The sequence below is a fragment of the Eleutherodactylus coqui genome, chromosome 3, assembly GCF_035609145.1.
Source record: "Eleutherodactylus coqui strain aEleCoq1 chromosome 3, aEleCoq1.hap1, whole genome shotgun sequence".
NCBI classification, from domain to species: domain Eukaryota; kingdom Metazoa; phylum Chordata; class Amphibia; order Anura; family Eleutherodactylidae; genus Eleutherodactylus; species Eleutherodactylus coqui.
Window position 1 is genome coordinate 310349495 of NC_089839.1, and position 22287 is coordinate 310371781.

At 46.6% G+C, this 22287-nt stretch overlaps 2 protein-coding genes and 1 long non-coding RNA gene across 3 annotated transcripts in view; 2 read left to right on the forward strand and 1 right to left on the reverse strand.

The window, feature by feature from the left end:
* LOC136621984 (mucin-19-like) overlaps window positions 1–13125 on the forward strand; it is a 69919-nt gene extending 56794 nt beyond the window's left edge. The window contains exons 18-23 of the mRNA XM_066597906.1: window positions 1485–1636; window positions 3003–3707; window positions 4533–6119; window positions 9418–9536; window positions 11779–11898; window positions 12538–13125. Coding sequence (XP_066454003.1) covers window positions 1485–1636; window positions 3003–3707; window positions 4533–6119; window positions 9418–9536; window positions 11779–11898; window positions 12538–12564 — 2710 coding nt within the window. The 3' untranslated portion in view covers window positions 12565–13125. The remainder of the gene's footprint in view (window positions 1–1484; window positions 1637–3002; window positions 3708–4532; window positions 6120–9417; window positions 9537–11778; window positions 11899–12537) is intronic.
* LOC136621988 (uncharacterized) overlaps window positions 1–22287 on the reverse strand; it is a 398847-nt gene that overhangs the window by 239134 nt on the left and 137426 nt on the right. The gene's annotated exons all lie outside the window — the stretch shown is intronic.
* The window catches only part of LOC136621985 (mucin-2-like), a 152149-nt gene that overhangs the window by 70844 nt on the left and 59018 nt on the right, over window positions 1–22287 (forward strand). The window lies entirely within an intron of this gene.

Sequence of the window (22287 nt, forward strand, 5' to 3'; positions counted from 1 at the left end):
ATAAGAGGGCACAGACATGTTGTGAATAATAGCACTTAGATAATGTTGGTGCCCTCCCAGGTGATCATGTGTATACGGATTTATATAAATCTGTCTTTAGATCTGTTCCATTCAGCCTGAGATGTTCGATAGCTCACTGTAACATCATGTATTTGTCAGCCATTAAAAGGTCTCGTATCTACAAGATTACTGGGTTTCTCTTACTGAGAACAATCACACTTTAGTCCCAGATATGAAGGGTTGTCTGCCCCCCAACTCCGCCTTAAGGCCAGCAAGTGAAAAAAAATATTATATTCATCTTTTTGCTGCTTCTCCACTCTGTTCACCGCTCCTCCCGATCCCGCTGCTCCCCAGTCATCTCACTGCAGCCAGTTAGCACAAATAAGGTCAGTGATTGGCTGCAGCAGTCATGTGCCATCAAGCATGTGACCAGCTGTCGGGACTGAGGCCAGGGAGGATCAGCGGGATCTGGAGGGACAGTGAGCAGAGTGGCAACGGAAAGGTGAGGTGACTGTGGCCACTATGGGGGACACTACAACTACTGCGACCAGTAACGGGGGCACTATTACTACTGGGGCTGCTAATGGGGCTACTATTACTATTGGGGCCACTATCAGGGGACACTACAACTTCTGGGACTACTAACGGGGGCACTATTACTACTGGGGCTGCTAATAGGGATACTATTACCATTGGGCCAGTGCGTGAGAAGCAATGCCCATGTAAATTAACCCATTGAAAACACAGACTTATTACAATGTGCAAGTTTTGTGGGTCTCGAAATCACACAGACTCATGCACTGTTCTTGGCCACGTAAATATGGCCTAAGGCGGACACTTACTATCGGGGGGGGTCTCTGAATTTGCTTCATTCTGTTGTAAGACCCATAACATTTATACTTTTCCGACAACTGAGCTGTGTTGGGTTTTCTTAATTGTGGGACAAGTTGTAGTTTTCATTGGTACCATTTTAGGCCACATGTGACTTTAATCACCTTTTATTGCTTTGTTTGCGAGGCGGATGAACAGCAGTTCTGGCATTTTGGTTTCTGTTCCACAATTCCCCGTGCGGTATAGCAGACATAACATCTTTTATGGTGCCGGCCTTTATAAACACAGCGATACCTAAAATGAGGGTTTTTTCAATAAAAAATGAAGTTTTTTATTTAATTTAAACTTTAGCTTTTTTCTTGTCGCTCGAGCGGACTTGAAGATGCAGTTATTTGACTGCTACTATACTACACTGCACTACTTATACATGTGTCCCGACCCTCCCAGATTTGGTCACTATTACTGTGAGGGGGTCACTGATGGGCAGCATTACTCAGTGAATGGGGTTGTCAGAGGATACGATCTCGTGATGCTGTGGGGTCGGCGTCCCTGTATGAAGACGGCAGGAAGGCGGCAGCAGATTTTCACCCCTGAATCTATGTGTGACGAGTCTCTGATTTTCCGTATAGTAAAGCCTATGTTATTTCTAACAGTCCAGGATCAGTGAAGGTCACGATGATCGCCACCTATCCCGCTAATGACACTGTGCCGGATGAAGCAGAGATGCAAAAGACATTTGATAGCGCGAGACGGACTGGCAGGATTGGAGATGAAGAGGTGGATGTAGAGAGCATCAGAGCTGATGGTAAATACGGACATGTTAGATATGGGGGCTATTATGACCCTTATACGCTGCGGTGAACGTGGCTATAATAACCATAACAGACGGCTGTCAGCCACAATAGTCTATGGACGGCGCTCCGCTGACAGCCGGCGGCTCACCCGTATGTCCAAAAAGCCTGTGTAAAAATACAGCAGTAGAAACCCAGGTAACCGCGCAAAAAGACGTAGCTCTGCGCGCAGCAGAACAATGCGAGGAAGACGCAGCGCTCTTACATGCCGATGTTTGGGAGCGGCCGCAGACAGGTTTATTGTAGACGTTCCATTAATCTCCCCGCGGTGCTAATTAGCTTCTTACTCTTTGTAGCAGCCGGAGATCATAGTAGCCTGCAGCCACTACTAGGGGGAGCCCTCTGCATGCTGTTACTATAGGGCTCAGTGTATGGACATTACAGGGTTATCCGGGGACACAGCTGTGATCAAACACTTCTTCATCCTGCAGTAGTAAAATAACGGAATCCATATTCGCCCTTCCGCGCCCGCCCGCCGCTGCCGTCCCACCTGCTCTCCGGTCCCCAGTGGTCTATGCTTCCCAGCGCAGGGAGCGGGCAATGAGATCCCCAACACTAGAACAATGTGACTGATGCAGCCAATCACCGACTCTCCTCAGCTGCGGCGCTTACGTGACCCGCTGTCGGATCGTCATTGATCACCTCCAGGAAGTGAAGCTCAGCATCGACCGGAGAGACGCAGCAGCGGGGGAGCGTGGAGGGCGAGTATGGATTGGGTTATTTCACTGCTGCAGGGTGAAGAAGTGTTTGAACACAACTATGTCCCCAGATAACCACTTCAAGCTCCCCCTAGTGGTGGCTGCAGGCAGACGGAAGTCATAGGGATATGCCCACGGCCGCGGTGGAATATCACTAGCGATATTTCGTTGTAGGTATGAGGGGGAGAACTGACAGGTCTCCGCAATGGGCCTGTTTTAGATAGGCGCACCGTGGAAAATCACAGCATGCCGCAATTTTACTCATGCGAGCGGAGAATCGCTATGATTCTCCGCTTGTGGATGTCAGGCTGCGCTTTCCATAGTTAGCCTATGGAAAGCGTTCACTGCGTTACCCCCGGCCGGATTATCACGCGGATAACGCAGTACATATCGCCGGTGGACAGGAGGCCAAAGCCTCTGCAGAAGGTTTGCAGCTCTGTAGCAGAAAGATATATTTAGACATTAATAAGCTCAGAATTTTGGACCAATAATTTTCAAGCTAGAATACAATATTATCCGAATTCCCGGCAGCGCGACGGTTACTATGGTTACACTTAGGATATCAGTTTACTCCAAACTCAGCACAGAATAATCATCCAAATGTATGTTCTATGTTTTATAGGTACACAATTATTTGTGGAAACTACAACTCAGTCCATGACAACTTTTACTACAACACCAAGTACCACCACCACACCAAGTGCCACCACAATACAGAGTCTCACCACCACACCGAGTGCCACCACGACAGCTGAAGTCACCACCACACAGAGTGTCACCACAACACAGAGTGTCACCACCACAACTGAAGTCCCTACCACACCAAGTGCCACCACAACACCTGAAGTCACCACCACACCAGGTGCCACCACAACACCTGAAGTTACCACCTCACCAAGAGCCACCACAACACCTGAAGCCACCACAACAACAAGTACCACCGCAACAGCTGAAGTAACCACCACACCAGGTGCCACCACGACACCTGAAATCATCACCACACCAAGTGCCACCACAACACCTGAAGTCACCACCACACCAAGTGCCACCACAACACCAAGTGCCACCACAACACCTGAAGTCACCACCACACCAAGTGCTGCCACAACACCTGAAGTCACCACCACACCAAGTGCTGCCACAACACCTGAAGTCACCACCACACCAGGTGCCACCGCGACACCTGAAGTCACCACCACACCAGGTGCCACCGCGACACCTGAAGTCACCACCACACCAGGTGCCACCGCGATACCTGAAGTCACCACCACACCAGGTGCCACCGCGATACCTGAAGTCACCACCACACCAGGTGCCACCGAGATACCTGAAGTCACCACCACACCAAGTGCCACCACAACACCTGAAGTCACCACCACACCAAGTGCCACCACGACACCTGAAGTCACCACCACACCAAGTGCCACCGCGACACCTGAAGTCACCACCACACCAGGTGCCACCACAACACCTGAAGTCACCACCACACCAAGTGCCACCACAACACCTGAAGTCACCACCACACCAAGTGCCACCACAACACCTGAAGTCACCACCACACCAAGTGCCACCGCGACACCTGAAGTTACCACCACACCAGGTGCCACCGCGAAACCTGAAGTCACCACCACACCAGGTGCCACCGCGACACCTGAAGTCACCACCACACCAGGTGCCACCACGATACCTGAAGTCAGCACCACACCAGGTGCCACCGCGATACTTGAAGTCACCACCACACCAGGTGCCACCGAGATACCTGAAGTCACCACACCAGGTGCCACCACAACACCTGAAGTCACCACCACACCAAGTGCCACCACAACACCTGAAGTCACCACCACACCAAGTGCCACCACGACACCTGAAGTCACCACCACACCAGGTGCCACCGCGACACCTGAAGTCACCACCACACCAGGTGCCACCACAACACCTGAAGTCACCACCACACCAAGTGCCACCACAACACCTGAAGTCACCACCACACCAAGTGCCACCACAACACCTGAAGTCACCACCACACCAGGTGCCACCGCGAAACCTGAAGTCACCACCACACCAGGTGCCACCGCGACACCTGAAGTCACCACCACACCAGGTGCCACCACGATACCTGAAGTCAGCACCACACCAGGTGCCACCGCGATACCTGAAGTCACCACCACACCAGGTGCCACCGCGATACTTGAAGTCACCACCACACCAGGTGCCACCGAGATACCTGAAGTCACCACACCAGGTGTCACCGCGATACCTGAAGTCACCACCACACCAGGTGCCACCGTGATACCTGAAGTCACCACCACACCAGGTGCCACCGCGATACTTGAAGTCACCACCACACCAGGTGCCACCGCGATACCTGAAGTCACCACCACACCAGGTGCCACCGCGATACCTGAAGTCACCACCACACCAGGTGCCACCGCGATACCTGAAGTCACCACCACACCAGGTGCCACCGCGATACCTGAAGTCACCACCACACCAGGTGCCACCGCGATACTTGAAGTCACCACCACACCAGGTGCCACCGCGACACCTGAAGTCACCACCACACCAAGTGCCACCACGACACCTGAAGTCTCCACCACACCAAGTGCCACCGCGACACCTGAAGTCACCACCACACCAGGTGCCACTGCGATACCTGAAGTCACCACCACACCAGGTGCCACCGCGACACCTGAAGTCACCACCACACCAGGTGCCACCGCGACACCTGAAGTCACCACCACACCAGGTGCCACCGTGATACCTGAAGTCACCACCACACCAGGTGCCACCGCGACACCTGAAGTCACCACCACACCAAGTGCCACCGCGACACCTGAAGTCACCACCACACCAGGTGCCACCGCGATACTTGAAGTCACCACCACACCAGGTGCCACCGCGATACCTGAAGTCACCACCACTCCAAGTGCCACCGCGACACCTGAAGTCACCACCACACCAGGTGCCACCGCGACACCTGAAGTCACCACCACACCAGGTGCCACCGCGACACCTGAAGTCACCACCACACCAGGTGCCACCGCGATACGTGAAGTCACCACCACACCAGGTGCCACCACGACACCTGAAGTCACCACCACACCAAGTGCCACCGCGACACCTGAAGTCACCACCACACCAGGTGCCACGGCGACACCTGAAGTCACCACCACACCAGGTGCCACCGCGACACCTGAAGTCACCACCACACCAGGTGCCACCGCGATACCTGAAGTCACCACCACACCAGGTGCCACCGCGATACCTGAAGTCACCACCACACCAGGTGCCACCGCGATACCTGAAGTCACCACCACACCTGGTGCCACCGCGATACCTGAAGTCACCACCACACCAGGTGCCACCGCGATACCTGAAGTCACCACCACACCTGGTGCCACCACGATACCTGAAGTCACCACCAAAGCAAGTGCAGCCACGACACCTGAAGTCACCACCAGACCTGCTGCTAGCAGTTCACAAATTGTCACTACAGCACCTGAAATCACCAGTAAACCAAGTAGTATTGCAACAGGTCGCAGCAGCACAACTGGAGGGACATCAGGACAGATGACTACACCTGAAGGTAGTACTACATCGGGGCCTAACACTGCACCTGGAGATAGCACTACATCAGGGCCTAACACTACACCTGGAGGTGGGACTACAACTGCAAGCTCACAAAGGCCAAGTGCAACATCTGACGTTACCACTGGGGCTGGAACAACCAACATGTCAGGTACCTCACCGTCTTTGTTGTTCATATCCTATATTTAGTTGTGTTTTAATTGCATATGGTGCATAAATGTACGCACCACTGCCCACGACGTGTATATTTGTAGACCCCAGAGTAAGTGCATCAGACTCCAGCAACATGAATCTAGCTTTGTTCCTACCATTTCTGAATGGAATTACAGTATATAGCTTTTACCTATTACTATAGAACTGCATATGCTATCATTTAGCAATTTATGATGCGTTTTCTTGAGTGCAGCTCCTGAAGGGATAGATACTACCTGCTGCACCTGTCCCCCAACCCACGATTCTGTGTCTCCTTATAAAAAATTAGAAGGATTGTGATCATTGTCCAGTAAGCTCTTAGACTAAAATATTGTGATCAACAGGCAGTGGCACAGCATGGTCATGTGGCACCCGGAGCGGCCCGCACCTGCTGCACCCCCCTTCCTATAATACTGCCAAAGGCAGACTGTCTGCAGATTCCCACTATCCTACTGAAGTAGAAATAATAACAAGATTATGCACCAAAATAATTCAGCAGTCAAGCTCTGGTGTTGGGTGGTATAAGGCCGAGCTCAGACGAATCGGTCGGATTCTGCATGCGGATAACCCAAGCAGGAGACCATTGCAGAAAGTAATTGAGAATGGTCGCAGAAGAGCATAGATGCGTGCGATTTTCTGTGCGGATGTATGCATATGCACAGCGTGTTGTCCGGATGGAAGAAAACTCACAAGCAGGGAATGACATTAGAGCATCGCACAGGCAAAAATGTAATCGATCCTATACTCTCTTCGGCTTTTGTATGTATTCCGATAGCTAGTACCGAGTGATTCCGCTGCTCATTAGCAATTTTAATTGCGGAAGTGATGCTAGACACACGCATCCATTAGATTCAATGAAGGTTGTCTATGCGGAATCCGTGCTAAAATAGAGCATGCTGCAATTTTTCTTCCGCTCGCAGAAACCGCGATTTGTATCTGTAAGTGTAAAGGAAAATTTGAAAATACATGCCTTTAAATGCCCGCGCTTTATTGGTGATCGCAGAATCTGCAATTCAAATCTTTTCATGTCAGACAGGCCTAATACTCACTGGAGGATTCTATACTCAGCTGTAGCTCCGTCACTGAGAACTCTTTCAAACGTAGGTTGCTATTTAACGCTTGGCAGTTGGACCGGAAAATCGCATGCATGGACAATTTTCTGCGAAGAAGTCCAAAGCTTCATCAGCCTTTTTTCGTCCATTCACACGGCCGGCTGCGACATTTTGTCGAAAAAATGCATTGCTGATCGGAATTCCCTCAGTCGGCAGAACTGCTAGTAATCACTTTTAAATAGAGGCCCCTATCAGTGTTTAGCTGCGCTCGCCGCTGCTAAACTTCTCCTCCCTCCCTTTTCTGTCGGATCCCATAGACTCCCATTGGAGTCTATGGAGCCACCAGCGTTTTTCGCTCCAAAGATAGGGCAAGAGTCTAGAGATGAGCGAGCGTACTCGGAAAAGCACTACTCGCTCGAGTAATTTGCTTTATCCGAGTATCGCTGTGCTCGTCCCTGAAGATTCGGGTTCCGCTGCGGCTGACAGGTGAGTCGCAGCAGAGAGCAGGGGAGAGCGGGCGGGAGAGAGGGAGAGAAAGATCTCCCCTCCGTTCCTCCCCGCTCTCCCCTGCAGCTCCCAGCTCTGTGTCGGCACCCGAATCTTCAGACCCGAGCACAGCGATACTCGGATAAAGCAAATTACTCGAGCGAGTAGCGCTTTTCCGAGTACGCTCGCTCATCCCTAGGCAAGACTATATTTTTCCGCAGCATGACATTTCGGTGGCTGAATTCAGTTGCTTATGTGTTATTTTGCACTAAAAAAAAATCGTTCGGCTGAATGACAACACTTCAGAGGGTCGCGATTTCCTTGCGCAGCTAAATTAGCCGTGGTATAACGCTCGTGTGAATAGGGCCTGAAACTCTGTCATAGCTGTCATGGCTTTTCAGTGAGTGCAGATTCTGAGCAGTCAGGTTGGTCTTACGCCACCAGATTTGAATTGCGGATTCCGCAAACGTATGATTCACAGTACTACGCTGATCAATCAAATGCAATGAATTACACAGTTCTGCTCACATTAATAGGTCGGAATTGCGCAGTCCGCTCGTGGAAAATGGAACGCAGCATGTTTTATTTTACTGCGGATAGCCGCAACATAGAGCTCATTGTTCTCGATGGTCGTGGATATAGCATTACATTGCGTATGGGCTGCGGGTATCCGAATCATCGCTAAGCGAAGACACGGGAAATATAGACTAAAAAGGTGCACTACACATGACCGCCTGCGTGAGTATGTGGTCATGCACAGTACAATTTCGCCGCCGTACGCACGGTCACGGCTCCCAGCTGGATTCCACTTAAGGCATCTGATAAGCAACAAAGTCATTTTTCTCTATGAAGCTATAATCCGTATTACACTGTATCTGCGGTGGTCACTGTCACAAGCAGGACTCTGCAGAACAGTCAGTCCTGGGTGCAGGCAACCTTAGGCCTATTTTACACGAGCGGACACACAATTGCGTGCGCATGAGCTCTGCGCTTTTACAGAACGAATTATGCTACTTTGCACGCACGTTGGCGTATTTTACTGTACTTTTTGCACCCGCAAAGCATTTTTACACAGCAAAAATATATGCACTGATTGAAATGGCTAATTAGTCTAATGAGTTGCAGATGTGTTTTTTTTATGCACAATTACGCAGGGTTTCGTTCATCTCCTAGCGTATTTTGCACGACATTATGCATCCCTATTGACTTCTACGGAGGATTTGTGCAGGAAAGTTAAGCATGCTGCGTAGGAAAATTCATTGAAAGTAATTCTTATGTGAGCGCAAATCCGCCCCCGTGACGCCAGCCTTACTATTACTAAAAGATTATATGCTCAGCTGTAGCTCTGTCAAACACTATCTTTAAGGCTGGGCTCACACAATTGTAAGTGTAAAACGCTGTGGGAATTTCGTAGCGATTTTGCAGCTATGGAGTCCGCCATGGCCCTACATACTGCCGCGTAAGGCGGCAAAATTGTTCTGCGCATGACCGCGTATATACATGCCCATAGAGAGCAATGGGCTCTGGCTCACGTATATAAGCTCATGAACATGCTGCATTCTTTTATGCGCTCGCGTATTACACAGTTGAGTGGTGGCATGAGACGCTTGGAGGATGGTTCTGGGTAGCTTCATGTTCCTGGATGTAAGACTACTCATATGTTTATTTAATATGTATTTGATTTATTAGATCCCGTGTGACTCTTTTCTCTACTTCTAGGGACCACTGGCACTGTTGCTGCAGTTCCCGCCGCCGATGCAAACTTCCCTGCCTTTGGCATCGCATTGATTGTGATGATCAGTGTGGCAATTCTCCTGTTGCTGCCAGTCTGCTTTATGGTATGTAAATTCTAATAGGATAATATGTAGTAATGGTGCCGACGGGTGATTATGCTGGAACCTCTAGCATAGACGTGAATGGACCAGCGCTTTATATGTTGGCCTAGTGCAGACCGCTCTGGAGTGAAGTGCAGCAGGTCTATAAACACACACACCTCTTAATAAAGTTGGCGCATGCCTGCCAGTCCATGCACCAGAGTGACATCTGCGTCAGCGACGAGCTGGCATCGGTCTCAGCTATAATGTATGCCAGTTTAAAGCTCATGGCCAGTGAGGGCATGCCCCCTTTAGAAAAGTGGCGAGTGGGGTGCCAAAAGGCCCCAAAGTAATACATTTTGCATGATAAGACTTGTACAAAAATATGCAACTTTATCTGGCATAGGGTGGTTGTTACATTTTCCCCTAAGTGTTCGCCAGAGTGGGAGGCCAGCTGTGCGCATTAATCCTGCCCAAGAAATGCCCGGTGTCCCAACAATCGGCTCATTGTGCGGTATTGATGACGCCTTTCTGGCGAGAAACATTTAGTGGAGAATGTAAAGGGGTATCCTGGGCGTTTTTAACTAGTGACCTATCCTCTGGATAGGTCATCAGTAGTTGAAGGATGGGGGTTCGCTACACGGGAATCCCGTCCATTAGCTGATCCTCAGGGCTGCTGCACCACTCTGATGTCATCCATGGTCAGAGGAGGAAGTTGGAGCGCCGACTTCATTCCCATTGAAATGAATGTGAGCACCGCGCTGCTTATACTTCTTGCTCAGTGACATTCATGGGTGACAACATCTAGCCTGCTGCACTGACTGCGGGCCAGACGATCAGCTGATGGATGAGGGTCCCAAATGGCAGACCCCCGTCCATAACCTACTGATGACTTATCGAAGGGATAAATCATCAGTTTAAAAAAAACCAAATCAGAATACCCCTTTAATTAGAACCAAAACATTTCTTCTTTATATTTCTGCAGTTAGAACCAGTTTCAGAATCCATTAACCCATACAATACTGCCATATAGCGCCATGATAGCAACATAAAGTGAACTCATAACCAAAAAACATATATTCCCCACATAATACCTGTTATCGGACCACACCGGTACCGATCTGATGACCTCGTTTGCAGGTGCTAAATTGGTAGATATGGAAGCCCATGATGAGGAGATTTTGCTAGCAATTATCTATCTATAGCATGAAATCACTCCATGTTATGTCAAGACACTTCTCCATTAGAACTCAATGAATTCTACTTTATTATTAACATTACCAACTCTTATACAGAAAGAAGATGAGGGCGTATTCACAAGTTACTTGGTACAAAGATTAGTGTTACATAGGTGTTACAAAGGTGAAAATACTTATTGATCATAAGGCTTATTGTCATCTACCAAATAGTCTCAAAGCTCTTAAGACTCGTCTCAGACATGGAAATCACAAGTCAGGAAATTATTATTGCTCTAGACACTATTTCTGCTATTGTTGTGTGTCTTCTCTGTTAACATAGCTTAGCCTTATTTAATTTGTCTGTTGACTTCTTATCTTAAAATCCTAGTTACTGGCACTACAAAGCATAGGTTTTAGTCTTCTATTTAAGATAGTCCAATACAAGATAAGAAACATACACTCATTGCATTCTGAAACTTAACACTTTATATTCCATGACATACCACCATACAGTGGAGTGACCAAAACACATAGTGCCATACAGTTACCAGATAATACTGCTATATAGGGTCCTGTAGTTTGATAATGACATGTAATAAGTAAAAATCGGTATCATCTAATCGCCAAATAATAGCACCATACGGCTCTCACATAATGCTGCCATACAGGGCCTAAATAAACGCATAAGATAAAGTGTCCAAATAACAATACCGTACAGTCCTCTAAATAATATCACAGCTGGCCCCACAGGGCAATTTTTATGCATAGCCTCCCATAGAGTTCCCTGAAGGTCGAAGGACCTGGTGCATGTAAGCATAAGGAGACCTATAGGCCATGCAATGTTCCTCTGGAAAATTTGGAATGCAAATGAGAGATTATATAATGCTTCCGCAGTGCCATCTATTGGAACTGAGCTTCTCTATAAGTCAGTGCACGACATAGTTTGCATAATGTGTCTGCAACATCACAGTGCCCTCAGGATACCCGCATGTTCCAACAAGTTGAAGATCATAAGTTTGGACTTTATCTAGAAAGTTGTATTTGTTCCCCTTTCCATGGATTCACTGTTTGATATCTCTGTTTCCCAGGCCTACAGCATGGGGTTGTTTTCTCAGATAGCTTCTTTTGGCAATCCTGCTACTTTGAGTGCTCCCGCAGAGTCTGGAGTTAATGTCCGAAGTTTTGAGGTGCGGATGCCGAATTCCACGGTAAGAGAGACTCTTCTTTGGAAACACAAGCTAAATTTCCACTTCAGGACACTAACACTAATAGAAACACCTGTTTCCCATAACCATTCTTACTCAAATATGGGAGATAGAATAATACCTCCACAGCGCCACCAATTGGAAGGCAGCATTCCTTCAATCCAAAGTCAGACTCTTTATACAAGCCTTGTAACAATGCTGGGAATTAAAAGCAAAGCCAGACTCCATGTACAGACAGCTGTTTCAGGGTATTTGCCTTACACTGATGAAGGACAAATACCCTGAAACATCTCACCATCTAGGTGCTCTCCCTAAGGAGAAACTATAGCGTTTCTGACCCGGATTCTCATACTGAAATATCTGCAAGGCACACCCCAGGGGTGCTGCTACTTTGTAGTTCTGCCTCATTAGGATGCAGCGATCATCAGTGACTACAGCTTAGCTATCGTGTGTATTGGAGCATATAGAAGTGGAAAATTTATTTCCTGTCCCATCAGAGGTTCAGGATGCTCTCTCTCTCCTCCATACTTTACATTGCAGCTTCGCTTGTTAGGAAAAACACTGTTTCATAGAGCTACTAAAGAACAAAAAGCGACCTGACCAGATGAGAAGGTAAACCTTTCCTAAATCTTATCATTACAGAGAGGTTCTTATGAAGTAAATCCCTGAGCCGGCCACAAGAACAGAGGAAGCGACAGACAAGATGGAGAATTACTGAATGCTTCTACTTCACCCATAGGACACATGCAATGAGGACTCACTCCTGACAAGGCTTGCGGTGCAATATCATGGATTGCTTGTAATGCCGTGAGTCCCGCTTATCAGATATATTTGCACTAAAAACCTTCCCAAAGTGAATGGGGAGCTCTTATGGGGCCAATGAATTCCATCAAGAAATACAGAAGCTGCTCACTTCTGCAGCGCCCCCTTGTGTCACAGAGAAGGTAACAGCCCATGTGACACATTGTTTACAGAGCAGAACACGGCTCCGATCTTCATAAATAATCACGCACATGCTTTCTTACTCTATGTGCCGCCATATTCCCCCCTGAGGGGCCTGTTAATACGGAAATGTTCTAATTTATTTTTTACGCAATGATTTTATTTTTTATGATTCTATTTATGCAAATGTGTAGAAATGCGGAATGCTTTCTAGGTTTAACACGTGAAATTTATGCTAAATTATCTTATTTATGGCGATATTAATAAAGAAAAGATGCAGCAATCAAACTCTGAGACTGTTATTACCTAGACAATAGAAAAAGGACACGAAAGTCATTGCTGCTCCGTTAAGCACATTGTACCAGATTATCAGATCATCTGCGCAATAATAGCAACTGGATCTCTGCCCTTTGGTTTTTTAAGCTATATAGATCCAAAACTCTGTGTTCTATTAATCTTAGCCTCTTAATATATTTATAGCGGCTCAATTCTACTTTTCTGATACAGAGCTCCAAATCCTCTGCATAGACATAGAATTACATGTTTTCCAGCAGCTTTCACTAGTGGGAGCTGAGGAGTTGACTGTATATGGTGTTATTATAGAGTGTGTAATCTGTATACAGCGAGCTCCCCCTAGTGGTGGCTGCCGACAGACAGAAGTTTATCTATTGCCTGTGTCTGTACAGGATGTTTGGAACTTTGTGGCAGAAAAAAAAGAGATGTGACCTCTGTAAAGCACAGAATGTTGAAGCAAAAATTGCATATTATTAAAATGTAGAGATTCACTTTAATCGCTTTGTGTGTAAATATGGTGAGGTTGAGGCTGTATTCACATGGCGTGGTCGAATCACGTATTTTTGTTGGGATTTGGACAGATTTGCGGTGTGACCACATGGTGTGAACCAAGCCTAAGGTGTTGGCTGCCAGTTGTCCACAATTGTAAACTTTCGTCTGGCTGAGTTCTGGTATTGTGCTATTCTGTTGTATTGATCCTTTACACCTTGTGATTCTAGTTAAAGCGACCCTCTGGTCCCGGACAAGGAAAGATGGACACACCGCTTCTTGACTACTTGATGCACACTGTGCATTGGTAGTGCAAGACCCTATGGCGGCCGATTAGAGCAGTGTGTAGTGTCTTGGACTACTAATGCATAGTGCCTCAAGCAGTTAGAGAAGTGTTTGGTTTGTCTGGGACCAGGAGGCCGCTGTAATGAAAATTCACAGCAAACGTTACTAGATGAGAATTGTGTACATACCTGTCTCTGTGTATGCAGCTCTCATGCTAAGTGATGCACCAAGAGATTGGCACATACAACTTGTCCTACACCAGACATATAGCTACATTCCCCTCTATTGCTCTTGAGCATTAAAGGGGTTGCCTGAGACTGAACTAAGGATGGCATATCTTTAGGATAGGTATCAATAGTTGATAAGTGGCGGTCCACTACCCAGGATCCCCAGCAATCAGCTGTAATCCAGCCCAATATCATCAGTATGTACAGAGCAGGAAGCTCCATCCACACTGCAGCGGCCCAAGTTGGTATTGCATTAAATTCAATAGGAGCTTCGCTTGCTTTACCAACTCGGGCTGCCGCAATGTGCCCAGAGCTTCCAGCTCCATCCATAATCCTATCCGGAGAACAGCGCTGAGTTCCTAAGTGACAGACCCCCGGCAATCAACTGTTGATGACCTCTCCTGAGGATAGGTCATCCATAGCAAAGTCACAGAAAATCTTTCCCCTTTAAATTTTACTGTTCAACATCAAAGGTTTCATCTAGAGATGAGCGAGCGTACTCGGAAAAGCACTACTCGCTCGAGTAATTTGCTTTATCCGAGTATCGCTGTGCTCGTCCCTGAAGATTCGGGTGCCGGCACGGAGCGGGGAGCTGCAGGGGAGAGCGGGGAGGAACAGAGGGGAGATCTTTCTCTCCCTCTCTCCCGCCCGCTCTCCCCTGCTCCCCGCTGCGACTCACCTGTCAGCCGCAGCAGCACCCGAATCTTCAGAGACGAGCACAGCGATACTCGGATAAAGCAAATTACTCGAGCGAGTAGTGCTTTTCCGAGTACGCTCGCTCATCTCTAGTTTCATCACATATGTAAACAATGCAGAAAACCTTTTAGCCATATTTACGCCACTGACTTTCTTGTGCAAATTTTGTGCGTTGTGAAACACACAAAATTTGCATGAAAATTGACTGTATTATTTAAAATTGGTCTATTTACATATGCAAATTTCTTTTTTGCAGCATGTTCTATTTTTCTGCGCTTCCACATAAAACACGCGCATTATATCTTCTGGGCGAGTTCAAACATCGCATCACAGTGACATTACTCTGGCATGGAGAGCGAGTTTTAAATTTTCCTATTAAAACAACATTCGATTTTCACACACGGGAAAAACGCACTTGGAAAGTTCATGTCCGGCCATGTGACACCTTTTTCTGTCGCAAAATATATTGCACTGGCAGGCAAAATCATTGGTTTAAGAGTGCAATATAAAACCGATATCGTACTCGCCGCTGTGAGGTTGCACCCAAGGCAAGCAGCCAAATGTTGCCACTGAGCCCTCGTCTTGGGCGCAGTCTCACCTCGGTTCCATCACGAATGTTTCCGATGTTCTTCTTCGCTGTGATATGAATGCATTGGTGTCCTTAAGTCACTAATAATGTGCCCCGGTTACTGCTGCACTATCGGACGCGGCGGCGGCGATCAGTGGCTCCAGCTTAGCTGTGCTGTCCATCAGGAACCACGGCAGTCCGAACGCCACCAGCTGTCTCATTAGCAAGGAAAAGAAGACTAACAGGTAACAGCCGCGCATGGACTGAAGGAACCTGGGGGGCTAAACATAGTGCCCCCCTCAGTCACTCCGCAGGAACCTCGGAGGCTATGTCCGAATTGACATCGCAGAAGGATGTAAGTGCCCTGGGATTTGGGAGCCCCTGTTTACGTATGATGAACAGCTCACTGATGTTTATTGTATTATCACACATAATCTTCTCATTTTAGCTCAGGATCCCTTAAAGGAAACCATGAGCTACACATTTGTATTAATTAAAACCAGATAGTGAAACATTTTCCATTTTCTAATCTGCTTTTATTTACTGATTATAGATTTCCTATTCTATGTTCTGTACTTGTCTACGGGGGCCGCCATCTTGCCTGAGCGGCTAACAGCATTTGTAGACATGTGTTACAGCAGCCTTGTGGGCCATAGACACAAAGAGCAGGAGGGGACAAATTGATTTCTATGGGAGAGTGTTGTGGTCACACTCTGTGACCTGTGTAGGGAGGGGAGGAGGTGAGCTGTGACCATCATCTATAGACTTCTATGGGAAAGTGTAAGATGTGCAGGGAGGAGGAGAAGGTGAGCTGAGACCATCACCCATAGACTTCTATAAGAGAGTGTTGTGGGCATACTCTGTGATCTGTCCAGGGAGGGGTGGAGGTCAGCCATGATACTACCTGTGTTATCTATATATAGGTGTCACCTTTCAGTGTAATCCGGCCTGTGATGATAAGGAGATGACTGTTTTCTCGACAGACCTGAAAATGTCAGACTAGTGGTTAGTGTGAGAACTGCAGGATTAGAGAATTTTTAAAAAAGTATATATTGTGACATGGAAATTTTTTTTTTAAATCACCAAAAATACTTAATAGATATATTCACATCTTTTTGACTACACATTCCCTTTAAGCTTCTGCCCGCTAATTGCAGGTCTTCTGGCCTTGGTGACCATACTCTGAGCATATGTAGTGGTCACTGGACCCTTCCACGAATCACAGCCCCCAATGGACGGCGGTGAAGAGAACACAGAAGACAAAGCTGGGACAGAGAATAATACACAGAGGTATTTACTGACTGAGGTTCACACACTGTTGGTCTGAAATTACCTATTTTTGTTGAGCAGGTTCCCTGGAGACCAGATGATTATGGAGTGTTCAGCCGCTGGAGACCCCCATAATCAGCTGTTCTTGCCACGGGGTCCGCTCAACAATGGCTCTCTCAGTGGAATTACATGGTGACCATTGAGTTCACAGGACATCAATGTAATCCGGAGACAACGAAGGTTCTCTGGACCAAAAGCCGCTGTTTGCTGTGGCGCTCCACTTGGGCTAATAGATCTGATTCTGGTTAGAGGGCTCCTCTATTGGCTCCATACACTCCAGCAGATATGCAGAGGCACAATGAGGCGTATGAAGCACCAGTCTAAAGTAAACTCTGTGCCGGTAGAAATCCAACAAATGTAGTAAATGGATTGTCCAGGTTTTAGAAAAATATGGCTGCTTTCTTCCAAAACACAGCTCCACCATTGTCCATAGGGTTGTGTGTGGTATTGCCGCTTAGCTCCATTGAAGTAAAGGGGCTCCTCTGCAATGCCAGACACAACCCACGGACATGAGTGGCGCTGTCTTTGGAAGAAAGCAGCCATGTTTATCTAACCACGGACAACCCGTTCACATAGCACAAGTCTCCTAGTACATTTGTCACATCCGCCGGCACCTCCGTGTGCAAGACTAAAATCTACAGCAGCTACAAGCTGATGTAGGCGTCCGCTATAATTTACGCAGGTTGCTGGTGTAAACTGGAGTAAATCTGCTGGGCCAAGCGCTGTCTCATCCCCTAACGCTAGGTCCAACTACTTTTTGAAAAATTAGCCAAGCCCAGCTTGCAACTTTTGTTCAGATTTCCAGCACAATAAGGATAGTACATAACCCCTTGTTGTCCAAAAAGGAGAAGATTGGGACTATACGTAATGGGAATTTGTATCCACGGCAAACAGAGGGATTCACCAAGGGGCCACTTTGATATTTGAGGATAACAGCAAAGTTCCCCAAAGTTTCAAAATCCACGAGTCTTACCAAATCACATTATGGCTAACGGCAACGGTTGTGGGATGTCAGGCCTCCGCCACACTAGCATTTTTTTATCCGTATGTAGGTGATTAAATATACGGACAGCATACGGACCCATACGATTCTATGGTACAACACACACTACAAGGTTTTTTCACGTAGACCTAGACTGCATGGGAAACCTCATCACAAGCACTATTCTGCTCCGCTTTACAGAGGTCACTGGGGAGGGATGGCAGTCCCTGTGCTGAAAAAAAAAAATTGGGTGTGCTTCATGTTTTTTTGTGGACATGAAAAACACATGGCACACAGAGAAAAAAAAATTGGTATATAGCCCGAATACAGACCAAATATGAAGACCACATGGTTGCTGCACACAAATGAAAAAAAAAACATCAGTTTTTTACGTATGTGTGCATCTAGCCTAAACGTGAAGCATGGAGACCCAAGGCAAACTGGCCATAAGGGCATTGGGACAATACTTGGGGGCCCGTGTCAGAGGAGCCAAGCAGCCCAAAAACCTGTTTCACACGAGCGTCATTTTGACACTCCGATAGCAGAGTTAAGGGGGGAAAAAAAACAAACCGAGCATAAACAAAGGTCGTGGCTATTCTTCGTGATTTTGCGCAGCTGGCTGCGGTGTCTGGCAGTGAACTGACCCCGCATCCCTGAAATCCCTCAGTCGGCAGAACTACTGAAATCACTTTTATTGCATCACTAGAGGCACCTGCCATTGTTTACCAGCAGTAGCCGCTGTTAAACTTCCTACTTCCTCCCCCTCCCTTTTTCGTCTGTCTCCCATAGACTCCTGTAGGAGTCTATAGAGCTTCTTACGCTGTGACGTCAACAGATAGGACAAGACCTATCTTTTGACGCAAAAGAAAGTCAAGCATTAAATTAAAGCGCCAATGTTTATCTTTTGTGGTCCGACTTTTATTATGCACATAAAAATATTGTTCATCTGAAGGAGCCCATAGGAAATCATTGGTTGTAATAGATGCGATTTTTTGACGCGTTAAACTGATGCTAATGTGAAAGAGCCCTTAGTCAGTAGCAGGGTAGGAGCCCTTGACTTTCCAGCTTGTTGTGCCGGACCACGCTCAGTCTGTCCTAGGGGACCTGTGTATAAACGGGACATTCCTTCCAGCCCAGATCAGGACTACCTCCTCGGTTATTATGTCGCAGGATCTGCATTCTTGCATATATGAAATACAGAAATCCCTTCACCATTTAGGCCTCATGTCCACGGGGAAAATAATAATTAAAATCCGCAGCGGATCACCCGCGCGCGGATCCGCGCCCCATAGGAATGCATTGACCACCCGCGGGTAGCTAAATACCCGCGGATGGTCAATAAATGTGAATTAGAAAAATCATGGAGCATGAAAAAAAATGGACATGCTCCATTTAGGTGCGGATCACGCTCCGGATGGCCCCATTGATCTCTATGGGGTGCGGGAAATCCGCTGCGGGTGTTAAATGCCATTTATTTGGGTGCGTGAAATCTGCATGCGGATTACAAGTTTGGCTTCTTTTTCAGTGGCCTTGCATTTTTTTTCACGCGCAGATGCAAAAATGCCATCCGCGTGCATACACGCGTGAAAAAAAACGCATCCGCGTGTCATCCGCATGCAATAAAATACTATTTTAAGCTCATCCGCACTGCATCCGTGGCCCAAATCCACGTTACAAATCCGGAGCAGATTTGATTTTCCCCGTGGACATGAGGCCTTAGGGATCATTATGTTGTCTTTGTGATAATTGATCTGTTATTAGGCCATTTATAACCGGCCATTATCTGCCTTATTACCTTCTATGTAGATATTGAAGCAGGTCACGCCAGGATAGAGGCCAGTGTTCTGCAGCGACATTCCCGTCGGGTCACTTGGTTCTTGATTACTCATTCATTACTTCCTATGGTCCAGGTATGTAATGTACACAATGCAGTGAGATTACCGGCTGCTATATTTTACACTCTCTTACCTCTAGATGGGGCTGTAGAGTTTAGGATTATTAAGTAACCTGGAATCCAGTCTTGAATGGTTATAGGAGTGATAGTCTTTCTGTTAAATGTCTAAGTCCAAGAATTCTTCCGAGGGACATTGTTATAGGGTAGCAATCTGAATTGCGACTCTCCAGTTTATACACAACTACAACCCCCAGCATGTCCTGATACAGCAGCCAATTATGTCCAGATGATGACATTTAAACTGAAAAAATCTGTATGTTTTCTGTGGATTTCTGATGCAGATTTTCATTTGAGGGTGCCACAGATTTGCAGATATGGAATCTGCATGTGGATTTTAACCCCTTCCCAACCGCCTCACATAAGTATATGGCAGCCAGCAGTATTGGCGGTTTGTGGAGCTGCGTATGTTTAGGGTCCTCCTTTTCTCAGCTACAGCTGGCTTCCCGCTTCAAGAAAGTTCCAGTTATGGCCGTAACTAACAACCTCTGATGCAAGTGCAGATGTTGGGATCTGATTGGTTCAGGTGCTGAGAAGGGCATCTGGATAAGAACCTGTTGGTTTAACCCATCCCATGCCGTAGGAATGTTGTTATTGGCAGGTCCCGGCAGCACAGGAGGGTTCCAGCTGTCAAAGTAAGCAATATTGGGACCCATTCCTGTTGTTATTTACTGTGACAGCTAATCACTCCTCTGCTGCAAGGACTCGCCGATTGCTGGGTTTTCTGAAGCATGGGATAAGTCTGATCTGAAACCCTGTAATGATGTCGCAGGGATTCCCTCTGCGTACTGGGGCTTGCAGACATGCAGAAAGGATAGGATGTGCATCTTCTCTGCGTGTCTGTGACTACAGATCACTGCTAACAGTAAACTAATGGGCTGCTACCATTAAATCATTTTCAGCTGTCTGTGAGGACAGCAGGGAACACATAAAAAATGTGTTCCCTGCTAACCCGTGCCCCCGTTGTAAAAAAAAGACAATCATGTACAAGTTTTTTATGTAAATAAATAAATCTGAAAAAAGATAAATTCAAAAACTAAAAAAATAAATTTAAAAAGCTGCCCTCCCCCTAAAAAAGTGCACAGCTCTCTAATTTCACATACTGAAAATATTTCTGCACATGTATGATTATCATCAATGTATAGAGGCTGCAGCTAAAGCTACAGGAGGAAGATACATTTATAACTACAACGGGGTTTTTCTTGTCGCCTCTATTGCAACGTCATACATTATACACAAATGTGATGTCATTATATACAGGAGGATTACAGGATTAATTTTCAGTGTAAGTAATAATTTAACAAACTACCATAAAACATATCGAGAAAAACTGTATTTTTCTCTACTTCTGACCATTTTTTCGTATTAAAAAAAAAGATATACCACAACTGACTTTTATCACCTATTGATAAGATATCGTGACATAGCCTACGAGATAAAGAATATTTCAGCCAAAAGCACTTATCATCTATCTCTGGCATACAATAGATTGGTGGGGGTCTGATCACTGGGGCCCCATCAATCGTTCAATCCAAGGACCCCAGTGTTCTGCTCACCCCTATTGTAATGTAAACTGACATGTCCCAGGTAGGAGCAGGAAAAGCTAAAGCAGCTGTACGGTGAGAAGACCCTACAAACAGCTGCTATATCTGAGCTTCCTGGCCATGGCCATGACTTATAAGGAGTTGAAATATGCCATCAAATGCCTATAGATGAAAAGAGCTTTTAGGCCACATTCAGATTTGCTGTGGATTTTAGGTGCAACACAAAGCATATACCAGTAGATGGGAGTTATCATGTGTACGAGTCCTTAAAGGGGTTGTTCAGGATTGAAAAAAACATGGCTACCATCTTCCAAAAACAGCATCACATCTGGCAATGGATTGTGTCTCTTATTGAAGCTCAGCTTCATTGAAGTAAATGGGACAGAACTGTAATACCAAACACAATCTGTGGGCAGCAGTGGCACTGTTTTAGAAAGCAAGTAGCCATGTTTTGTAACTTTGAACTAACTATTTGATTAATATAGAGCTTGGGCAAAGCGCTCATGAGTGATTACAAGAAACTTCTCAGGAACCTGAAAAGGAAGTAACATATCACCCGAGGGCATTGTTGTGTTATAAGAAAACTATGCTGATGGAAGGGCCTCTTCATGCCGGCGTAATTGAGTTTTAATTAATAATTGCAGCTTCTTTCATTAAATGAAATCATGCAATTTGCATATCATCAATGATCCAATAATTCCAGGCATCCCTTGCGTGTTTCCTTGATGGGCACCTCCTCGTTATGGATTGTATTAACTTCAAGTGATTGAAGGAGCAAAGAAAGTAAGAAAAGTGTCCGGAAAGACAGAACCCTCCCCTGCTCTATTATATTCTATACTACAAATTGTATCACAGGGTATATCCAAGAGCACATAGCCACCCTACTCCTGCACCCCAAACCCATGCAAAAAGGCATCTATTGCTTGTCATGGTTTAGCCACAAAAGGGATTGAGGCTTTGGACACAGATCGTCACACTGGAAGTGAACTCTTGCCGGAAAGCTGTGAGCACCCCCACTCCTGTTCAGAGTAACTGTGTACATAGATTACTTATCCTGTATTCTCCAGAGCTGCACTCACTGTTCT